The following is a 22,768-nucleotide window of genomic DNA, read 5'->3' on the forward strand; positions in this document are numbered from 1 at the left end:
GCGATTGAGTTAGGCCCCAGCGACAGATATAATAATTTCTCACAATGCCCTGGACTAACTGTAGTAAATTAAATTAAATCTTACTGAATTAAGTTTAAGTATTTTACAAGCTCATTGTATTAAAAGTGCAAATATTTATGCTTCTTTGTGGGTCAGGGATTGTTTGTAATTCCATGGGAAGGGGGACCACAGCCTTCCAGGCACTAAGAATGGTGGGGGGTGATTAGGCAAATTCACTCAGATTGTAACACCTCTAGAGAGGTGTCACCCCCAGGAGAGACTTGCATCTACTGGTTCAAACTGGATTCTCTAGTGACCAGTATACAAAGAAAAGGGCTTTTGAATAAGTAGCCTGAGTTTAAATTGACTCAGGGCCCACTTCTGATCACATATATGGACAGCACCTTCAGTCCAAGGGGGAGGAGGGGGGCAGCAGTTCTTCCTGGGAAGGGTTGGAAGGACTTGGCCCACTCTTTGTGCTAGTTCCAAGCAAAGGCTCAATTCGTGACTAAAGGAGAAACCCTTGTGTGAGGTTTGAAGGTCACCAACCAGAGGCCTTGCTGGCATGGGGGGTGGGACTAGCTGGTAAACTCATTAGCAGGCCTCTAGATTCTTTTATTGTTCTTATTGTTTCTCTGTAATGCTTTAATCTTAAGAATAAATGTGCTTGCTTAGGAAGGTGGTAACTTAACTGTGGCAATTGCACTGTTTACCATCTCTGAGGAAAAAAGTAATGCAGGCCAGCTTCGGGAGTCTGACTTTGCTGGGGAATTCACAGTGTAGGCAGGGAGCTGTGCAGCCTGACACTACCCTGGCCAGGAGAGAGAGAGGCAAGACAGGGAAGGCTGAAGAGCCAGGAGCCTACACTGGGTGCCCTTGTTGGACTAGAGAACGGGGAATAATGATACAGTTGCCCTGAACTTTAACAGCTCCAACAGGGCAATACAGCAAACTCCGTATGTGATTAATCTGACGGAAAAGATGTAATCCCACTGAAGTCAACTGAACCACAAGGAGCACGTAAAGTTAAAAACACGTGCAAAAGTCTTTGCAGAATAGCGCTTTAGGGTGTAAGCTCTTTGGGGCAAGGGCCATCTTTTCATTATGTGAATGCACAGTGCCCAGCACAAAGAGGTGTCCCAGACGCTGATGGGAGCTTCTACTCAATACTGTGATACAAATACATATTAAATAAAATATTTCCCAGGACAAATATTTGTACACCCTTTTTTCATAGCAAACCTTCCAAGTCTTTCCTCATAGGCATGACTGCTCAGCATCACCCAGGGCAACAATCTTTCTGCTAGTGAAGTACTGCCAACCCCTTTTTTTGTGGCACACCCAAAGGAAAATTAGAACTGAGGGGCCACACCTCATGCTCCATATAAAAAAGTAAAACTCTCACTGGAGAGATGTACATACTCAGCCGATCTGCATTTTGGGGGAGACACATTAAAAAGTCTGTCAACGTTTAATTTTGAGATTATTTTTTTTTATCAACAGGTGGATCTGAGATCCTGAGGTGTCTTTGCATTGACTTCAGTGGGAGTAGGACCGAGCCCTTAACAGTCAGCAAAAGTGCTGAAGTCCACAGAGTCATCTGTGGGGGTTTTTGTGCTAGTGACTATGTTCAATTTAAAATGGTTAATGGCCTTCCTTTTCAGTCTAGATTTATTCCCCCTCCCCTACTTTAATGGATTCTATAAACACAGTTAAGTTACCACCTTCCTAAGCAACAGTAGGCAAACAGAATGGCATGTTGTATCTGATTCCTAATTGCTTTATTAATCCCTATCCTTTTTGACCCTTGCATAAAGAAGATTAATCCAGGAAAATCAATGGTAGGAATTCCTTTATAATCCCCTTAGTCTAACCTCACTAACTGATACAGTAGAATGTCAGCAAAGTGGGGAGAGCTTGCATTGTATCCATTACAAATTAACACCAAATATTTTCTCTTCCTCGTGCCTTTTTATTACTAACTGATGAACTTCTATAAACAGCACATGCCAGAAAACATGGAGGCTTAATACACGGGTCCCCAAAAGAATGAAGGTCTCTAAGACAAAATATATACCAGTCTTATTAAAAAAGCAACAATTACACAAGCCTCCTTCAAAGCGACAATACATATAAACAGTCATATCCAGCAGCATGTTTAGAGCACAATAGGAATTGGTTTCCCGGCAAACAAAATATTCTTGAGAAATATTTCAAGAAATGCTTGGGTGGAGAAATTGCATTTAAAATGATCTTGCATGACTATAGAAGTATTTGCTATAGATTTGTTAAGCACACTGCAGTAGATGGCATTCTTCTATCTATTGTTCGGTAAATAATTTATACTACTACAAGTGTCATTACATCTTCAGCCTTTCTGTCATTTGTGCTGCCATGGAGAGGTTGGGGAATAAATTCTCCCCACAACTGACTGTGGTTTCAGTGAATAGCTAGAACTTTACTAAACTCCAATGCACAGAAAAACTCACTACCCACATCCAGGTCAGGGTGGTCCCAGCCTTTAGCGAGTTGCCATCAGGCTTCAGAGTCCCAAACATTGGAATTCAGTCCTGAACTGAAGTATCCCAACCAGCCCTTTCTCCGTGGAGAGAATGATGGGAGACAGTTCAAGTCATAACTACAGTTGGGCAATTAAAGTATTAGTGGCAGTCAGGTATGGTGACAAAAATATAAAATTCAATGTCTTTGGGGGAGGGATGGGGCTAAAAATGAGTATGGTGACAATTTTTGAAAGGGGGAATTAAAAAAAAGAAAAAAGGAAGCTAATTAAGAAATCCTTAAGGGCAAAATTGAGTAAATTAAAACTCAGATTCAGCATTAGGCTCTGTAAAAGGAAAATTGTGGCTTCCACTCTGGAATTCTTTGAGTGTATCCCCAAATAGTGGTTAAGGAGAAGTGGTAGATATAAATTATGTGGACTTTCAAAAAGTCTCGAACAAAGTCCCTCACAAGCAGCCATTGATACAACTAAGCAGCCATGGTATGAAAGACAAAGTACTGTTGTGGATCAGAAACTGATTAAGAGACAGAAACAAAGAGTGAGGCATAAATGGCCCGTTTTCAACATTGAAAAAGGGTTAAGAGGGAAGAGGCCAAAATTATTTGCACTAATGATTAATACATTCATTAGTGAGCTGGAAAAGGGAGGTGAATAGTAAGTGACAAAGACTTGAGAAAACAGAAGAACTCCAAAGAAACCCAACCGAGCTTGATGAACAGGAAGACAACTTTCACTGTTGAAAAATGCAAGGGAATGATCTGAATTACTCCAAAGCTTGTTTATCACATTTTATGAAGCTGTGAAGAGACACCCAAATTGCAGAATTTGATCTGAATGAATATACTCTGGAGGGCTTAGAGACCATGTGCTATATCTGACTTGAGTATGCTGTTTCATATCCAGTGAACAATAATACCCTTATAGGCTTTCTTTCCCCTGCACCACAGATGGTATGTGAAATAGAATTAGTCCTGGGGAAAAAAAAACCCCACCTACCTCAAGCTAATAGCATATAATTTTAATGCTTTTCTTCTGCCTGGATTTTTCTTCTGGTAACTTGGGGTACTCACTTTGTTTCCCTGCCTTCTCTGAGTAGACAAAAGTTGACAGTGTTTCGAGTTCTGAAACCAATCTGGCTGAGATGCAGCCACTAGAAATGCCATTTTAATAGACTGGAAATACCACGCTGAATAGCAGCTTGTAGATTTAGGTTCTGTTTCCCAGTTGGAAATTTGTAACGCACAAGAGGCTTGAGAATCAAAGCAGTACTCTTGTATCTCAGAGTGTGAAGAGATGTAGTTCAATACCATAGAGGATGGTGTTGAGGGTCTCACACCTGGCTGCTTAAACCTCATCTACAATAATGATTGCTGAAAATGATCAAACACATTTTAAATGTGAACTGCAGAGCAGACAAAATTAATTTTAACACCATTTCAAAACGGAGGCTTAAGGCAAGCCTCCAGTACATTTCTGTGAAACTATTAAAATGGATGTGTGTGCTTTAGTTTGAAGCCTCGTATATAGTGGAAAATTCTAGAAAAAAATCCCACCAGTCCTAATACAGGTTTCAATGGCGTTAGGCTAATTAACACAATTTCTACAGTTTCTAATACAGAAAAGGCCTTATGCTTAAGCCAAAACTGGAAGTGACTTAGGGGGAAGTGTTGCTGAAAAGCATTTCCAGCAAAGGATCAATTTTCCAGTGCAAGCAAGAGTTTATGGTACAGGCTGCTAAATCCATGGATGTATCCAGCCTACAGAAATCCCAAAATCTTGGCAGGTCGGATTGGCAGCGACTTTAAGGATTTTTTGCCTTCCTCTGAAGCCTGTGGGTCTGGGTTGCTTGCCAGGATTATCTGGATATATCTCCTGTAATAATTTCCCTTCCATTGAGGGGGGACACAGACACTGGTACACCTTGATACCTCAACTTCTCAGCCTGTGGCACATAATAGCGTATTACAGCCCATAGGAGACTACTCTGGTCTCATTTTGGTTGTTGGGTTTAGTGCACTGGGTGATATTGATGGCCTGTGATATACAGGTCCCAGACTATATGATTTAGTGGATCCTTCTGGCCTTAAACTTCATGGCTCTATGACATTTCAACACGGATTTTTGTACTGAAAAAACCTAACTAATTTGAGAAGGTGAAGAATATTGGTTATGCAAACAGTGTAGATGTGTTGCTAGATAATCGAGAGAGAAAGAGATCCTGAACAAGTAAATGTTGGTCTATCAAAATGGGGCTACCCACAAAAGCCCTAAAAAAAGAAATTCACTATCTAATGTTTACATTACAGAAAAAACTAAGGAAAAGATGTTGGCTTGTGGACAGCTGAGTCAGTGGAATTTGAGAAATACTCAAATAACTACCATAAGTCCCTTCTGTAGAAAGATCAAGCTTCTGGGACATACGGGGATTCTATAATTTTCTACGGTTGTTTCTAAGGAGAGAACAACATTATGATTTGATGTCACTGCATGGCACTAATATCAAATACTGTTTGAAATCTGATCAATAAAACAGGCTTTACAGCAAGTGCCCAGAAAGCTGTCAATTTTTTAAAATCCCTATTTCTCCTCTGTATTCTTGATTTCAAAAAGAAAGCTTTAAGGTTACTTAGTAAGTAATGACTGATTTATTACATAACATTCAGAAATGTTTTCTTTGAAGCATGAATTAAAAGGTCTAGTGTTCCCAATTTTTTTCCCCCACAGGATTGAATGTTAAAAATGCTGAATAATATCAAAGGCAATATTGTAACCAAGGGCACTGGAAGGAGATTTGGAGCATCTGTGTTACTCTTGGTTTACTTAGCAGTATTTTAATGAAATGTTTAATATTCTGTATTGGATTAATTCTGCAGTTCTCTCTTGTCAGGAAAAAGACATAGGGTGAACAATTAAGATCCGCTTTGAAGATACGATAACCTGTTGCGCACACTTCCCACAGAGTTTTCATGTAAACCTTCAAGAAAAAAACACAAACCAAATGCCTGCATTTGGCATTCATTCAAGCACTATACCCAATGAACAAATAGATTACTCACCACAATTCACATTATAGCACTGCTCTCAGTCCTCAAGATGTGCTGATGCATTTTTCAGCTGCAATTTTTTCTGTTGACAGCTATTACCCAAATTAGTAATTAACAACATCAACAGAGATTACTCTGTACTCGACAATGCCTTCCATCAGAGGATTCCACTGCACTTTATAAACATGAATGCATTTTGCTTCAAACCACTCCTGTGTGGTAAGACTTCCCCATTTCACAGATTGAGAAACAAAGGCACAGAAAGGTTTAATTTGACCAAAAGGTGCAGGGTTTGATTTTGACCAAGAAAGTCTCCAACAGAGCCAGTAATATAGAACTCAGGTCTCCTGATTCCCACTCTTGTGCATTTACCACTAACCCATTCCATCTTTTTTTTTTTTTGTAGAGCTCTGATTTTTTTGGGCTCTGATTCAGCATGTGCTTAAGTCAATCCCTATTCAACAAAGCACTTGCACTCCTCCATAAAGTTAAGCACATATTTAGGTGCTCTGCTGATCATATTTCAGTACCTCATGCAAGGCCCACTGCCCTTCCTCCATGTTTTTTAAAAAGTTCTCAAAAGCCTACACTAATGCCTCATTACCGTCAGGTGATGTGTGTGGGGGATGGGAACTGGGTTGAGGAATTCAGGAAAGAGGGATTTATTAACCATCAACACTTGTCACCTGTTGAAATGCTGTTGACATAATTATACAAATTACCAACAACAACATTAAACTACAGGTTGGAAAATAGCTTTAAGAAGTCAAGTAGAATCCATGCTTCTTAAATAATGAATTATGATGCATCAAAGGATGTATATCTAAGAGGGCAGAAAGGGAAGATGAAATACTTTAGAGTAACTTAACATCACGATAAATAAATGATAAGAAAGGCTGAATACAACTCTTCATGTAAAGGTGGCAAAGGAGGAGAAATCACTAGACACTTTCCCCAGCTCTGAGCGAGCTTGGGATCCACCCTTTCACCAATGTTCTTCAACACGTTTTCATCTGGTCTTGAACACCTTCATTTAGCAACATCTGTCCTGACTCTGTCTCAGACTCTTCCACAGATCCCTCTGCAGTAAGGCATGATTGATTGTTATTTTTCTTATGCTGCTCAAGTACTTTCAATTATGACAAGCTGAGAATGTACGGTCAGTTTGACAAAGATGAAATGAGAGGTAAAAGGCATATTTCATTATATTATCGGGGCCTTGGCATGGTAAGTGGTCAAAAAAAAAACCCAACAATTCGGAACAGTCAACTCAATAAACATGGCTTTTTATTGACTAACATTCTACATTCTTGATGGAATAATGAATGATGTCCAATGACAATCATTGTCATGCACACACCTTGCTCCTTTATCACATAACAAATGGTAGTTCTCTGTTCACGGATAAGCCCCACGAAATGAATCAGTGGGCAGCACAGTGCAGGAGAAGGAGGCTGCATCTTTATTAGTAAGTTTCAACATTACAGACAATTAAAATCCATCCTCCAATTATCGTTAGGCCCCAAAACTTATCAAAACAGGAACCCCCACCTAAGGTCTCCACCAAAGCTGCAAATGAATGTTCATCAAACCCAAATACAAATGGATTAATAATCAAGGCTAGTCCTCACTTGATGAAGATAGGTGCAGTTCCATGGATATAAAGTGGAAATATCATGATATACACCTGGTGAGAATCTGCTCAAGGTAGCCTCACCATTTCATGCCAAGTTCTGCCCCTTTCAGGCCTAACTCCTGTATTCACCAGGAAAAAACAATAACTCCCAGAGTGTCTTGAGGAGCATACCCTATGCACAAAATATACAACTGCCACTGTGCCCTAGGAACGACCTTCCCTTGCTGCTGACAAGCCAATGTTTGGTCTCCATGCCCGCTATAAATTAGCAAACAGTGTACTTTACACATGACTCCTTTTCTTTTTGCGAATACAGACTAACACGGCTGCTACTCTGAAACCAGTGTACTTTACCTGCCCCCCAAAAGCTCAGAGCTATGATAATCAAAGAGCAAGCACAACTTAGCAAAAGAACTCTGGCCCACGGCATTCAGCATCCAAACAACCCAAATCAATGACCAGCTAGGTAGCTCCCCAAATGAACTCTGCCTGCCCCCTATTGCTACTAAGTAGGCAGCGGGAGGGCTGGCAATAAATCCCCTTCCAGTGAGTGTGTTGCATCCAAATACCTGTTAGACTACAGCCACCAAGAAAGGACAATGTTAAAGTTACTGTCTTCATTGGATGAAAAGGGACTGACTCATATATCCCAAATTTTTTCATGAATACTATGCAAAATGTGCTGGATTTTTTTTTTTTTTTGTTAACACTGTACTCTAAGTGCAGACTGCTATTTCTGCATATCGGTGATCCCTTCATGCTTTCTGCATATAACCCAAAGGTGTAGCATTTGTGTTACTGACAAGGGAAGAGGTTTTGAATTTCATTCCGATTTAAACGCCTCACTCCCTTCGGCTGTTTTTGGAAATCTCAGTGCAGGTGCCTGAAGTCACCCTAACTGTGAACATTTTGGCCATAACATCTACCTCCTAACAATACTTACACTTTATTATGAAAGATGCCTACCTTTTGTTTTGGCCCATCTTGCCTTTGATTCAAATAATGACCCCCTTGTCTTTCATTACTTTTATTTTGTTCAGCTAAAGAAAGTTCTGAGCATGGTCATACCAAGTGCTGAGATATCTCAGCTGCCAATGACTTTTATAAATAATAAGTGGGAGTTGTGAACATTCTGCACCTTCCAAGAGGTAATCAACACCCTACAGGGTCAAGGTGCATTTGTTAATTTTACTTTAATCCTTTTCCTTCCTACTGCAGGTTCCCCATACCCAAGCTTCTCTGAAAAAGAGCACAAATCCATCCAAGTATCTTTCTTCAAAATATGAATCCACTCAGTTACTGCTGCCTCATAATAAAACCACCATGCGGGCAAGAGTTCCATCCTGCAGTCTTTTCACTCTGATTTGTGAGTGAAAGTCAGCTCTCATTTCTAAACGCAACCACACCAAGTGCACATTCATCAAGCAAAACCCCTACCGAACTAAGTGGTAGAGATAATTATGTAGTTGATGATACATAATGGATCATGCAACCTAGGTAATGCTGTGGCATAAACGGAAATTAGGCCTCCAAGCAGAACGGGAAATGTGTTAAGTGCTAAAAAGTGATGATTTTGTACTAAATGCCCTTTCACAAGAAAATAAAGGAGTGCTAGAAAGTTCATTGAAAATTGGTTTTCTAAGCCCAGCTAAGTTTTTTCATAAAGGCATCAAGAAATGAAAAAAAATTCAGATGTTACAGCATCTGAGAAACACCACACTTAAATCTGAAGACTGTCCAGATTATTTTTTCAGACAATTTGTCTCTACAAATAGGAAGAGGGAAAAACAAAATCATCATCTCTAGGAGTAGCTTTATTGTTCTTGCTTCTGAGCCGATTCTTTGCATTTATAATGAGATTCCATTTAAAGAGCCACAATCATATGAGACATTTGAAAGTGTTCTAGTGCCATCTAGTGCTGTAGTCTTTAGTGCATTCTGAAGCAAGCACTCTCCTTTCAAACTATAAGGAAATCAAAAGTTCGCACAAGGACAAAAGTAAAATAGATTTATAATGAGTGCAGGTCAGCAGGATTACTGCAGACCTCTGAAAAACCCACCTACTTGGTTAAAGCAAAAATGTTACAACTTTCAGTATTTTGAGTAATGCTTTGTTTCAAAAATTAGAAGAGTTTGAACACAAACGTAATAAAAGGATGGAATCTACGAATGGAAAACTAGATCACAGAATATTAAAACTGGATCACTGATACTCTACAGCAATATAAAGTTGAACTCAAAAGTTCATGGAATATTATGATGGCAGAACACATACCAACTTCAAAAACAGGTGACTTTTCACACTACCCTCATAACCCATTAAATAATTTTTCTCTCAAATAGTTTTTATTAATTCTACTGACCAAAGATAGAGCTGGGGAAAAAAAATAAAAATAATTTTCATACCACAAGTTTTGAAAAAAAAAGTATTTTTTTTTTCATGAACATTTCATTTTAAAAAAATCCAGTTTTCATTTTTTTGGGGGGGGGGGGGGGAGTGTCTCATTTGTGCTCCTCTTCCCGTCTTCTCCCTCCACAGACGGACTCTGCCCCCATATTGCCACTGAAAGAGGAGAAAAGGAACAAGGAGTGGGAAAAGGAAAAATCAATACCTATTTCATTTTGGTGTTTCATTGTAATTTAAACAAGTGTGTATATTTTCATTAAAAAAAAGAAAAAGAAAAAGACTTTCTACAAAACATTTGAAAAATTTAGGCAGCCTTTTTAGGGAGAAGGGCAACAAGGTCCATTATGACCATCGTCCATGCACTCTCCCGTTCTTTATTCTACCACCAATTTTGAAGTCTGCCACCTACTGTCCAATTCCAATCCCTCCACCTCATTCCCCATTTGGTGATTGATCTCTGTTGCATTACCCTGTCCTCCTCTTCTGACTCTACTTCCTCTGTGCACAAACATTTTCTAATTTCTCCCATCCTCAGAAATCCACCCATACACCCTTTTACGCTTGACACACTAGCTCCTTGCATGTGTGTTGCATGTGCAATTTATGTCTATATCATCTTCCCTTTTCCTCCCACTCCTGGATCCATGGAGCAACATGCTCATCAAGGCCTCAAACATCCACCTAAGGCTTGGTGTCTTCACTGTTCTCATTCTCTTTGATCTTTCCCCAGCCTTCAAACTCTTTATCACTCCTTCCTCCTTCAGACCTTGCCCTTCCTTGGGTTTTATGGCCCTGTCTTTTCAGGGCTTGCTTGAGTAGAAGTAATGGGTGCATGCATAGGTGCTGACTCCATGGGTGCTCTGGGGCTGAAGCACCCATGGGGAAAAATTAGTGGGTGCTCTGCACCAACCAACAGCCAAGCTCCCCCCTCCTCGCCTCCTTCCCCTCCCTTCCCACAGTGTGCCGTGTCCCCACTCCACCCAGCGCTTCCTGCCCCTCCCTCCCCCCACTGCCTAACAGTTGTTTGGTGGCACTTAGGACTTTCTGGGAGGGAGGGGGAGAAACGGGGACATGGCGTGCTCAGGGGAGGAGGCAGAGAAGAGGCGGGGGAAGGGGGTGGAATCAGGGTGGGGTGAGGGTGGTTCAGGGGCAGGGTGGGAGGGTGTCGAGCACCCACTGGGAAGTGGGTACCTATGGGTGCATGTCACCCAAGCTAGAATGACACCTTCCAGCTTCTGAGTAGCTGTACCCTGAGAGTATTCCCATTGACTTCACAGGCACTACTTGCAATGCATAAAGTTAAGCATATGCTAAAGCCTTTGCAGGATCACAGCTTTATGCAGGATACCCTGATGTCCTCTGACAATCATCAAAGGTCAGACCTTGGACCTGTCAATCCAAGCACATGCACAATCCAGGAATAAACTAGGCATAATTATGTAAATATGAAAGGGGGTCAATTTTTATGAATTTCCAAGGTCCAGTTAGATTTGAAAGCTGAAATCTAACAAACTAGGTTTGCCAACTAGGTAAGTGCTGTAGTCAATATAGAATGAAATCAAATAGAATTACCCCCCCCCTTTTTTTTTTTTTAAATCAAGTCCAGGACATTAGCTTACTCATTTTAAAGCTGGGTTCTTTTCAGGTCAATTTTAACTTGAACAATGTTTCTCAAATCAGGACACTTGCTTATTCTCAACAACCAACAATTTATTAATTCATCCAGAACCACATTAGTATACAATCAATCAACCCTTCAACACTTAAGTGTCGACACAACCAGATATTGAAAATTGCCAATCGTGGCGGAACTCAGCAAGTCACCTGGCCTTTGTCACAGTAAGAAAAGGCACTATACAGACAGCTAGATGCATGAAACACCTCCTCCTCAACCCCAGGCAAAACAGCGATTCTTTTTGCAATGCATTATGATTTTTATATAAAATTCTCGCTTTATCAAATACATCTGTGCACATTCCATAGTTAATGTTTTCCTTAGTCTTACAATATTTTAAATTTTCAGTACACATTTACTAGCTTATATTTCTTTTATACATTTTTCTTTTTTTTTAAAAAAAAAAGAGGTAAAACACACAAATGCAAGAACTCTCTCTCAGATATTTGTATTTTAAAAGGTATTTTTTTCATGTCAAGAAGTGCAATTTTGCTTATACAGTTCCTTTAAAAAGTGAAACAGCTTTACATGTCAGTTCCCTAATATCCTGCTCTAAGAACTGAACCAAATATCTTTATGCATTCTGGTTTAGATCTCTAGCTTTCCTATACACTGTTTAAGGTCAGGAGAGATCTACAGGCAAGCTATACTTACAGTAATTTATCTTTACCATTGTAGGCAGGACAGTAAATATGCCTACACTCTGTGAAATTGCCTATGATTGTTACAGAATGGAAGTCAATAATATCTAAAATTATACCACTCAAGTGTTTACACTTAACGTAACACGTTCTTGCTTTTGCATACATATATCTTCCGCCTCAGGCAACTGAGATACTGTACCATTATAATGCAAGAATGGTATGGAATTCATTCTCAAAAATCCACAGTATACATAACATGGAACTCTTTCCTTCGTCTTCTTGAACTCAATTTTCAGGTATTTATACAAATCTTTTACACGTCATCCTTGCATTACTGAAGTCAATCAGAGGGTTCCCACGAGGGTGACCAGATGTCCCTATTTTATAGCGACAGTCCCGATTACGCCCCCATCTCCTGTCCCAATTTTTCACACTTGCTGTCTGGTCACCTTAATTCCCAATGAACTCAACAGGGTCAGGATTTCCCCTAGAGTGGAATTTTTCAGACACACTCAGCAAGGGCCTAACTCTGCCTTCGCTGAAGTCAATGGTAAAGCTCCGACTGACTTTAATGGGAGCTGAGTTAGACCAATACAGAGCACTTTTGAAATGCCCATCCACAGGGCCTGATCCCACTGAAGCAAGTCCCACTGTGAATCAGGCTCTTATTGCCTAGAACAACAACGTTCCTTTCATGATTTAGTTATATCTCAATTTAGTTGAGAGGCCTACATCATCCTATCATTTTTGCCAGACAAAACAGTCAATTCCTTTAAACCTCCTCAAAGAGTATATGTAATACTGTGTCTGTCAAGTTTTCTGCCACAGAAGAGCTGCTTTTGTGAAAAAATTAGAAATACCTGGAATTATCTGAACTACCTCAATTAATATATGATTAAGAAAGATTTCTTACATAAGACTTGACCTAACCCAAACAGGGACTGTCGTCAGAACTGGTGTTTTTTATAATTGTAACCTAATTTTTTTGGAGAAGTGGGGAGAGCCACAGGATTAATACAAACTATTGCTAACTTTAGAAGATTTAGGTTTTTATCATAAAAATGAAAGGTTTTTATCTGTAGCTGGAAAATGCCTCTGAGTTAAAAATATGACCTTTAGGGTATACACTGTATCAAATAGCAACTGCTTTGTATGGATAACAGGTGCTTTACAACGGAATAGCTTAAAATCTAAAGATAGGAAGTCAATTCCTACCCAGATATTTTATTTGCAACACGTATAGTACTGCAGCATAGAAGCTTCAAGACCAAAGACTGGAACAGGGATGGGAGAACTGTTTCCCCTATTACACTTTAATACATATGTCATTCATACCATGATCAACTTGAGAAATAGTTCTGTACTAATCCTTCCGCAACACACACAACCCACCCCACCTCTCTCCAATTGTGCACAGCTTGCTACAAGAGGACAATTTATACATGAGACAAATATAACATGAAATGGATGGACAAATCTTTATACAAAAAAGTCAAGTAATGAGAATTAGCAATGCAAACAACTAGTGCAAAAATAATCTTGATAAATAGAAGTCACCAACAAAAAACTCTAGAATAAAATGTAGAACTGAAGAGAGAATATGAAAATACAGTAAAAAGCTATAGGAGTGTTTTTGATAGGGGATTTTGTTTGTAAGTTTTGTACCAGCATGGATTTGTATCTATTTTAACACATTTTAATGAAGTGTTGCTTAAAAGAATGTTTTAAACCTCAAATTTGACCTAGAATTCATCATGTTTTACCCTAAATGGCCACTTGGAATGTTGTGATACATGATCGGCAGCCAAAAGCACAAGGTACATAAATTCTTCCACATCAAATGAGTAGTTAGTAAACTTTGGGTGTTCTCCCAGTGTTGGGTGGTGTCCCTGGAAAAATGAAACAGGTTTATACAAGCAAATAAGGCACTTCTTTCATTTGAAAAACCAAATAGAAAACTGAGTGATCACCATTTTAATTTATAATCTCCAATCCTCGGATCTCCCCAAAAGCAACAGTGCAAGTAAGTAACTGTATAACAGCGGTGTTATTGACAACTTGAATTAATGGCCAATTAATTTCATTTCTCTTCCTCCCCCAGCTATTAATATAAAATGACTCCTTAATCAGAGCAGGGAAGTTAATTTGGGCTAAAGCACAGAAATCATATTTCATGTACAAGAATCGAGAGGAGTAAAAACAAATCTACCTTTAAACAATTAAAAATGAGAAAAAATGATGTCCTACCCCCCATGACTAAAAGTTACCTGATCTTGAGGGAACACTTTGTTCTTTTTTTGCCAGGTAATGTAACAGATGCCTCGCAGCCTTGCTAAATCTAGGTAGCAGCGTTCATCCTCACAGTTGTATCTGGGGACATGCAGCATCACTGTCATTTTAAAGCAGATATTTACCCACAACGACTGCCCTGCAGTCTATCAAGATGGATAAAGTTTACAGTGTGCACGTTCGTTGTCAGTGTATAAAACCGAAAGATCGTGGGCAATGGGCCAAATTCTACTGTGACTTATAACCTTGGTGACTCCACTGATTTTAAAACAGGATTGCCCAGGGGGGAAATAAATGTTCTTAATAAAATGCAGTATGTTTGGCCATTGTTTTTAAAAGCAAGGGTGTCTAATAACAATACTTTTCAGCCAAAAATATATTTAAGAGAAATGAAGGTAGGACAGAATGCAAATAACGGAGCTGGAATTTAGCCGGGATGCTGGCACTCCTGTCATGGAGTCTTTAAATGTAGTCATGGAATCTTTAAGGGTTAGGACTTCCATTTCCCATCTCATCTAACTGACTCACCTGGCCACCACCATTCCCCCCATACTCCACCGTACTGCTGCCACATTGACTCATAGGGAAGAATTCAACCAATACCCCCTCCTTTCTTTGGAGTTTTCCCATCCAATGACCAAGTAGTTTGCTCTCTGCTTAGCCATGAGTTCTGTTGAAGTCACAGGCTAAGGTGGTGAGAACTTCATATAACAGATCACACATACATACCTTGCTCTTGCTGCAAAAAGACTTAGCAAGAGACTAGGCCTAAAATGTTTCAGCTCAAAAGATGAAAATTTATGAGCAACTGAAGTAGGGCCTTTATAATGGAAGCACACAGGCAACCCTATAGCTGTTACTATAAATGCTAAAAATACGAACAAGGGAGTGAACATAAAGAACATCTGAAGTTATAGGCTTAAAAAAGGAAAAACAGTTTGACTTACAGTTCAAACACAACAGCCCAGTCTGGCAGAAAGAGTAAATGGGTAAGTCCAGCTCCATGCATTCCAATGAATATATCAGAGTTATGCGTGATTTTCAATTGCTCTGAAAATTCAAGTTCCCTGCAGGCAACATAATGTGTGTGGGTCTCCAGCATGCTCATCCATCTTAGCATGAATGAGCTACATGCAGATAATGCAAAAATAACTTATGGATAATTCTGAAAAAAGGAACACTCCAAGCACTGATCTATTTTAAAAAAATTCTTCTAAACTGCAACTATTCAGCCCAGAACCAATTCAGCATGGAATTACAAAGATCGGAGATTTCATAACTTCATTCTAGTAAGACTGTTATAGACTTACAGCTTTTTCAGATAGGTTATGACATTTAATTATGCTCCAATAATGATTCTTTGAAATTTGTTTGTTACATTCAAACAAACACTTACTTTACTGGCTAGACCCAGGGGTGAAAGTAAAATTGAAAAAACTTACCGGTACGGGAGCCGGATCCCAGCCAGCCCTTCCACATTGCCTGGCCTGTGCCACCTGGAGCTCCAGCGGCAATTTAAAGGGCCTGGGGCTCTGGTCGCAGCTGCTGCAGCAACGGCCAGAGCCCTGGGCCCTTTGGCAGCCTCTGTGTGTGTGTGTGGGGGGGGGGGGGGACGACGTGACGTGACTGTGTGTGCACGACTCCCTCCTGATATTGAGCTTCAACTCACAGGTCTAGCATGCAGGGGATTAGACTGGGAGTCAAGGAATGGGCTCACCTCCTGGGTCTGTCAACAACCTGCTGAGGGATCTTGGGCAAGTCACTTTATCCCTGAGGTCTGTTTTGTCTGTCTACACTCTCAGCTCTCTGGTGCAAGGACTGTTTCTTACTATGTGTGCCTACAGTGCCTAGCAAATGGGGCTGCAATCTCTAGGCACCATGACACACAGGTCAGGCACCGTAACTGTTACAAAAACAAAAATGATAAAGGAAGTTACAAAATAACCTATTGAAGGGGAGTGGAGGTAACTGACCTTTGGCCTCATGCGTCACCGGTTCCGAGATGTGCAGCTAGCAGTGATAAGCAGCAAACCCAGATGCATGGTGGGCGCATAATGATTTGGGGAGATTTCAACATTTATTATTCTTAACAGTAGGTTCAGTCTGGGGCCTGTCAAACTTCGACACACATTTTTTAATAGCACATTGTGAAAGGGGGTGGAGAGAGTTTAACTAGTTCACACTAATTCCTCAGTAACAGAATTACTCTTTATATTGACAGTTCTTGCATTTTCTAAAAGCAGCTAAACATAGGTAGGAATTTTTCGGTAGGAGGATGGGTGAGGGCTAGACCTCAGTTCCCCCATTTGTTACTGGATTATAATCAAGCGCAGCCAATAACACAGACACTATAAAGATTTTCAACCAATATACGTACTTGTACTTGTAATCTACTGCTTTGACCTCAAACGCTGATACTGTTTTCAAAGCATTCACAAGCTAGGAAGGAAAGAGGAAAATTTAATGCAGTACTTGTTTTACTTCTTTTCCCCAGCAGCTTTCTACCTTCTCCAAACCCCCACAAGGAATTCTATTGGACATGACAGCACATACTCCCACTGCTATATAAAGTATTTTTTCCCCCTCAATCTCGTCATCCCAGGTAGCAGCACAGAGATTCCTTCATATAGTCCTACCCGCAATTAGGCATCTTACTTCTTGCAGCAAGATTAAATAAACTATATTTAAATCTCTGAAGCTGCAGAAGATCTGATTCAATTATCTTCTATGTGAGCCCTTCAGACCTGATTTGGTACCACTGAAGCCAGTGGTTATTTTGTCATTGTCATGAACAGGGTCAAGACAGGACTTTTAGGGACAGATTTTCAAAGGTATTGAGGCACCTAAAAGATGCAGATAGGCACCTGTTGGGATTTCCAGAAGCCCCTAGGCAGGACAGATGCCTAACTCAATGGGAAATTAAATTAAATCAATGAAAATTTGACTCCTGACTTAATTAGGAGTTTTGGAAAACACCACCAAGGGCCTCTCTGCAGGCTTAGGCACCTAAGTACCTTTGAAAATCTAGCTCTTAGTTCTCAGAGCCAGATTCTGGGCTCAATCATGGCAGTATAAATCCAGTGAGATTCAACTTGTCTTTGCTTAATCCAGTTTTACACTGGAGTGACTATTTACCATCAATATAATTCCAGTTTGTGCTAGGAACTAACATGAGAATTTAGCCCTCTCTGTCTAATACAGGGATTAAGGCCCCAATGCAACAAGGTATTAAGACTCACTGAACTCAATAGGACATCTCACATGCTTAAAGCTAGGCACTTGCTTTAGTACCTTGCTGAATCAGGGCTTTAGGTACCTAATGTCATGCACTGCAATTAAAATCTACCCTGCCAGCCAACAGACAGTAACAGCAGCTCTTGTTAGTTCAAGGCCTGAAACCAAAGATGCCTTCTAAACTTCATCTGCCACAATGCCTAGTAGCTACTCAGTCTCTACAGGAGAAAGTCACAAAGGTTTTCTGTACTTATAACCAAGTACAGCTCACACACTTATTACAGGAAATGTGAACATAAGGTCAATGGGTTACACAGGACAAAACTACTAGCTTTACAAGCTACTTAGTAGACGTATTTTGTCATTGGTTAGAACAGATGCAATTCTGGGCTTTAATGGACATTATTATTACTGCTTTTGAAAAAAACAGGATGATGGAAGAATGAGAGGGGTCATGAGTGTTTTTTTCCCCCTATAATAGTATTGTCAAGAAAAGATGCTAACCTCTCTCTTCCTGGGGCATGTCCATTACAAGAAAGCACACTGCATAGGGCAGGGCAGCACAGGGGAAGCAATGCAGTCCAGTGGATAGGGCATGGGACTAGGAATCTGGAGATCTGAGTTCTATTCCTAAGGTGCCACAAGTACTCCTTTTCTTTTATCTTGATTTTAGTAAGGCTTTGACACAGTCCCACATAACATTGTCAAACCAAACTAGGGATGAAGTCTAGATAAATTTACTATAAGGTGGGTGCAAAGCTGCTTGAAAGACAGTCGGAGAACACTTTAATCTCTCTGGTCACTCGATTACAGACCTAAGAGTGGCAATTCTGCAACAAAAAAAACTTCAGAAACAGACTCCAGTGAGAGACTGCTGAATTGGAATTAATTTGCAAACTGGATACAATTAATTTAGGCTTGAATAAAGACTGGGAGTGGATGGGTCATTACACAAAGTAAAACTATTTCCCCTTGTTTATTCCTTCCCCCGCTGTTCCTCAGATGTTCTTGTCAACGGCTGAAAATGGCCCCCCCTTAATTATCACTACAAAAGGTTCCCCGTTTCCCCCCCCCCCACCGCCCCACTCTCCTGCTGGTAATAGCTCACCTTACCTGATCACTCTCCTTACAGTATGTATGGTAACACCCATTGTTTCATGTTCTCTGTGAATATAAATCTCCCCACTGTATTTTCCACTGAATGCATCTGATGAAGTGAGCTGTAGCTCACGAAAGCTTATGCTCAAATAAATTTGGTAGTCGCTAAGGTGCCACAAGTCCTCCTTTTCTTTTTAAAAAGAGTGCTGGCATGAGTCATAGTGAATATGTTTTTAAGATGTATGACCTAAGGTGCCACAAGTACTCCTTTTCTTAATTTTCAGAGAGTAGTTATCAATGGTTTTTTGTCAAACTGGAAGAGCATATCTATTGGGATTCCACAGGGGTCAGTTCTGGGTCCAGGACTATTCAATATTTTTGTTAATGACTTGAATAATGGAGTGGAGAGTATGCTTATAAAATTTGCAGATGACCCCAATATGAGAGGGGTTGCAAGCGCTTTGGAAGACAGGATTAGAATTCAAAATGACTGACAAATTGGAGAATTGGTCTGAATTTAATAAGATTAAATAAAAAAAAGCCTTTCACTTAGAAGGAAAAATCAAATGCACAACTGCAAAATGGGGAATAATTGGCTAGGTGGTAGCACTACTGAAAAGGATGTGGGCATTATCGAAGATCACCAATTGAACTAGTCAACAGCGTGATGCAGTTTCAAAAAGGGCTGATATTCTGGGTGTTATACGTAAGACATGGAAGGTAACTGTCACACTTTGTTTGGCACTGGCAAGGCCTCAACTGGAGCACTGCATCCAATTCTGGGCATCGCATCTTAGGAATGATGTGGACAAACTGGATAGAGTTCAGAGGAGAGCAACAAAAATGATCAAAGGTTTAGAAAACCTGACCTATGAGGAAAGGTTTAAAAAAAAAGGGGGGGGGGGAAGAAGGGGCATGTTTTTTCTTGCGAAAAGATTGAGGAGGCACCTGATAACAGTCTTCCAATAGGTTAAGGGCTGTTATAAAGATGACTGTGATCAATTGTTCTCCACGTCCACTAAAGGTAGGACAAGAAATAATAGGCTTAATCTACAGTGAGGGAGATTTAGGTTAGATAGTCGGAAAACATTTCTAACTATAAGGGTAGTTAAGCTCTGGAACAGGCTTCCAAGGGAGTTTGTGGAATCCCCATCACCAGAGGGATTTAAGAACTGTCAACAACCTGTCTGGGATGATCGAGGCTTACTTGGTCCTGCCTCTGTGCAGGGGGAGGGCTGGACTTGATGACATCTCAAGGTCCCTTCCAGCCCTACATTTCTATGACTGTGGGCATTTTTATTTTTTTAAATTTTAAAGGCAGGCACTTCTGATCTGGCAGCACTACTTGCTGTCCTCTACCAATCTCCATAAGGAAATCCACAAAGGCTACGAGGCTCACAGCCAGAGATATAGGAATGGATACTGGCTAGAATGTCTGTCAGATTAATGTAGTGTTACCACTGAACCTGTTCAAGATTTACCATTAGATAATGTATTGGTTTTATATGAAAACCGTAACGCATCAAGCACAATACATAAGATTGGTAAAAATTACACTTTTTTTTTTTTTTTTTTTTTTTTTTTTAAAAGACAGTAAAATAATCCAACCTCATTCTGGTTCAATATTTTCCGGTAGTCGGTACTGCGTGCAAGTATTGTGACGCGAATTTTTCCATCCTAAAAAGAGACGAGAGATACTGCAATGCTATATACCCATCTGCAGGGCCTGACGGACCAAAAATACTCGGTAAAACTGCCATGAAATTTTTAAAAGGAAACAATTACTTGAGTATTAAAAATTTCTACACAGGCCTGGAGAAGATAAAGTGTCATATACAGGAGTGTCTCCATACCCCAGAGAAAACGTGGCTAGCTGAAGACAAAGGGCTCGTCTTCACAGACAGCCCTACACCAGTGCAGCTGCGCTGCTATAGTGCTTTAGTGAAGGCGTTACTATGCCAATGGGAGAGCTTCTCCTGTCAGTGTAGTTCATCCACCTCCCCGAGAGGGGGTAGCTATATCAATGGGAGAAGATCTCCTGTCAACATAGCACTGTCTACACAGGGGGTTAGAAAGGTGTAACTACGTCGCTCTGGGGTGTGGATTTTTCACACCCCGAGCGACATAGTTATACCGATGTAGCATAACATAACACCCTCCAAAATTAGCATAAACATTTAATGTATTTTGCAAAATTCTTGACCCTAACAACAATGGAATGGTTTAAAAACGTATATACTTTCATGGAGTACAAAAGAATCTCTGTATTGGCCATTATAGGCATCTGTAGCAAGAAAGAAACAGAGGATGATTCATGCACAAGACTTGCAGAAAAAAGTTATTTTGCCTGTGTAGCAATTCCCCTTCCCTTCCCTTTTAAAATCAATCAGTTGGACCCTTGGGGTAAATTTTCCAAGTGGAGACCAGAGATTTAGCTGCATGAGTCCCATTAATATCAGTGGGAGATGCACAGCTAAATGCTTGTGCTTTCAAAGTGTATTCCTTAGTGATAACATGTAGGCTACTCTCCGGCAAATACTTCAGAAAATCAAAAGCTGCTGTATCCATCAACGCAGTCACTGTAATGGTCTGAACAAATAACAAGTGTTTTAAAACTGATAAGCCTAGGGCCAGCCTGATGGTACCATGCAGGGATCAGAGGGCCAGATTTGATTGCTCCTTTCTCTGCTCCCAGGTCATCAGGGAGGTCATCTGTGGCTCTGCAGTGGCAGCACCTGAGTTTTTGTAGAAGGGAAGTGCATGCTTTGCATGCATGGCTTTGCGGTGTTCTCTCAGGTGTTCAAGGGCAGCGCTTGATAGCCACTCCAGAAGAAGCTACGCATCCAGCTCTCCTGGCCTGGAAGAACATTTGTCATAATGCAGGTCCTTGGGGACAGAAGGGCTGAAATGGGGAAGAGGTGTGCTAAGGTCTTCTCCAGTGGGAACAGGACTTGGAGCAGCCTTTTACAAATACGTGTAGATATTTGCTAAAAGAACTTTTTGAAACAAAAGATGGACCCAAAACCTCAGTACGAGGGACCAAAAAAATAGTAATATTTGCCACTATTTTCTGCTGGACACTCACAGCTACTACTTCTTACTGGGGTAAGAACTATGATTGCTTAAAGAAAAGAAATGCAAGCTTCATACCAAGATTGTATCAGTCATACCTTGGGTCCTTCTTGTGTGATATTTAATCTGTGTAACACATGCTGGGAAAATGCTCTAAATAATCCCGTACCATGACAGCCAGAGATCTGAAATCAGAGAGGCAATTTATATTATAATCAGATGCTTCACTTACAGTTTATATTACAATTGATATACTTGTGATAACTCAGCTAGGTTTTTTCCAGCATTTGTTTGCTGAAGTTCTATGCTGATACGAACATAGATATCTAGTTTTCACATTGACAGGATAAAAAGGACTCACCAGTGGTGTATTGTAAAATAAGCCATATCGCATTCGAGGCAATAATGAAAACACTGCTTCTTTAAAGCATACCTGAAATGGAAGATCATTAAAGTTATGGTTGTACTCTAATACACAGTTAAAGGGGCACACCTCATGCTTGCTCACTGCAGATACTGTTTATATTGGGGCAGCAACTAGAGTCACCAATCAAGAATCATAATGCCATTATATTAGGCACTTTGCAAACTAACAGAACAAAGGGTATGTCTATAATGCAATCACAAGGTGGAACTGCAGCTTGAGTAGACATACCTGAGCTAGCTGTAATCTAGATATCTCAAGTCTGGAGCAACCTGGAACCCCAGGTAATTACACTCGCAGGGCTAGCCTGGGATGAAGAGCACGCTGCTGCAGTTTCCCTGCTCCGGGACCTAAACAAACTAGATTAAAGCTAACTCGGTTGTGTCTACTTGAGCTGCAGTCACACCTTGTGACTGCAGTATAAACATCCCCAAAGACAGTTGCTGTTCCAGAGAACTCAGTCTAGTGTTTTGACAAGATGCAACAGGTGGAAAAAGACAAAAAGGAGTAGGTAGGATGGTGAACAAGGGAATATTTGCAGTTTCATGGATCAATAATCACAGGTGTCCATCTACCTAAGCAGATGCAGCAATCTAGAGGCATTTGGAAGAGGCAGGTTTAAAAGGAGGAATTTGAGAGAGGATAAGATGAATTCCCACGGAAGGCAGCTAGATTTTTGAGAACAAAAATCAAGGGTAGACTATATCCCAGAGTCTTCATATCT

The 22,768-nt window shown here is 40.3% G+C and overlaps 1 protein-coding gene across 12 annotated transcripts in view; it reads right to left on the reverse strand.

The window, feature by feature from the left end:
• Positions 1-8,406: 8,406 nt before the first annotated feature.
• Positions 8,407-22,768, reverse strand: part of EOGT (EGF domain specific O-linked N-acetylglucosamine transferase) — a 33,392-nt gene continuing 19,030 nt past the window's right edge. For 3 of the 12 annotated variants that reach the window (XM_043518526.1, XM_043518528.1, XM_043518525.1), the window contains 8 exons: positions 21,982-22,053; positions 21,719-21,805; positions 20,157-20,225; positions 16,594-16,655; positions 15,164-15,283; positions 14,195-14,297; positions 13,691-13,816; positions 8,407-9,764 (listed from right to left, as the gene is read on the reverse strand). In XM_043518526.1, coding sequence (XP_043374461.1) covers positions 9,651-9,764; positions 13,691-13,816; positions 14,195-14,297; positions 15,164-15,283; positions 16,594-16,655; positions 20,157-20,225; positions 21,719-21,805; positions 21,982-22,053 — 753 coding nt within the window. In that variant the 3' untranslated portion in view covers positions 8,407-9,650. Of the gene's footprint in view, positions 9,765-11,681; positions 14,363-15,163; positions 15,284-16,593; positions 16,656-20,156; positions 20,226-21,718; positions 21,806-21,981; positions 22,054-22,768 lie in introns of those variants that run through there. The other 9 variants (XM_043518527.1, XM_043518529.1, XM_038411299.2 and 6 more) reach the window with 7 other exon arrangements.

Source organism: Dermochelys coriacea, chromosome 7 (genome assembly GCF_009764565.3).
Source record: "Dermochelys coriacea isolate rDerCor1 chromosome 7, rDerCor1.pri.v4, whole genome shotgun sequence".
Taxonomy (NCBI): Eukaryota; Metazoa; Chordata; order Testudines; family Dermochelyidae; genus Dermochelys; species Dermochelys coriacea.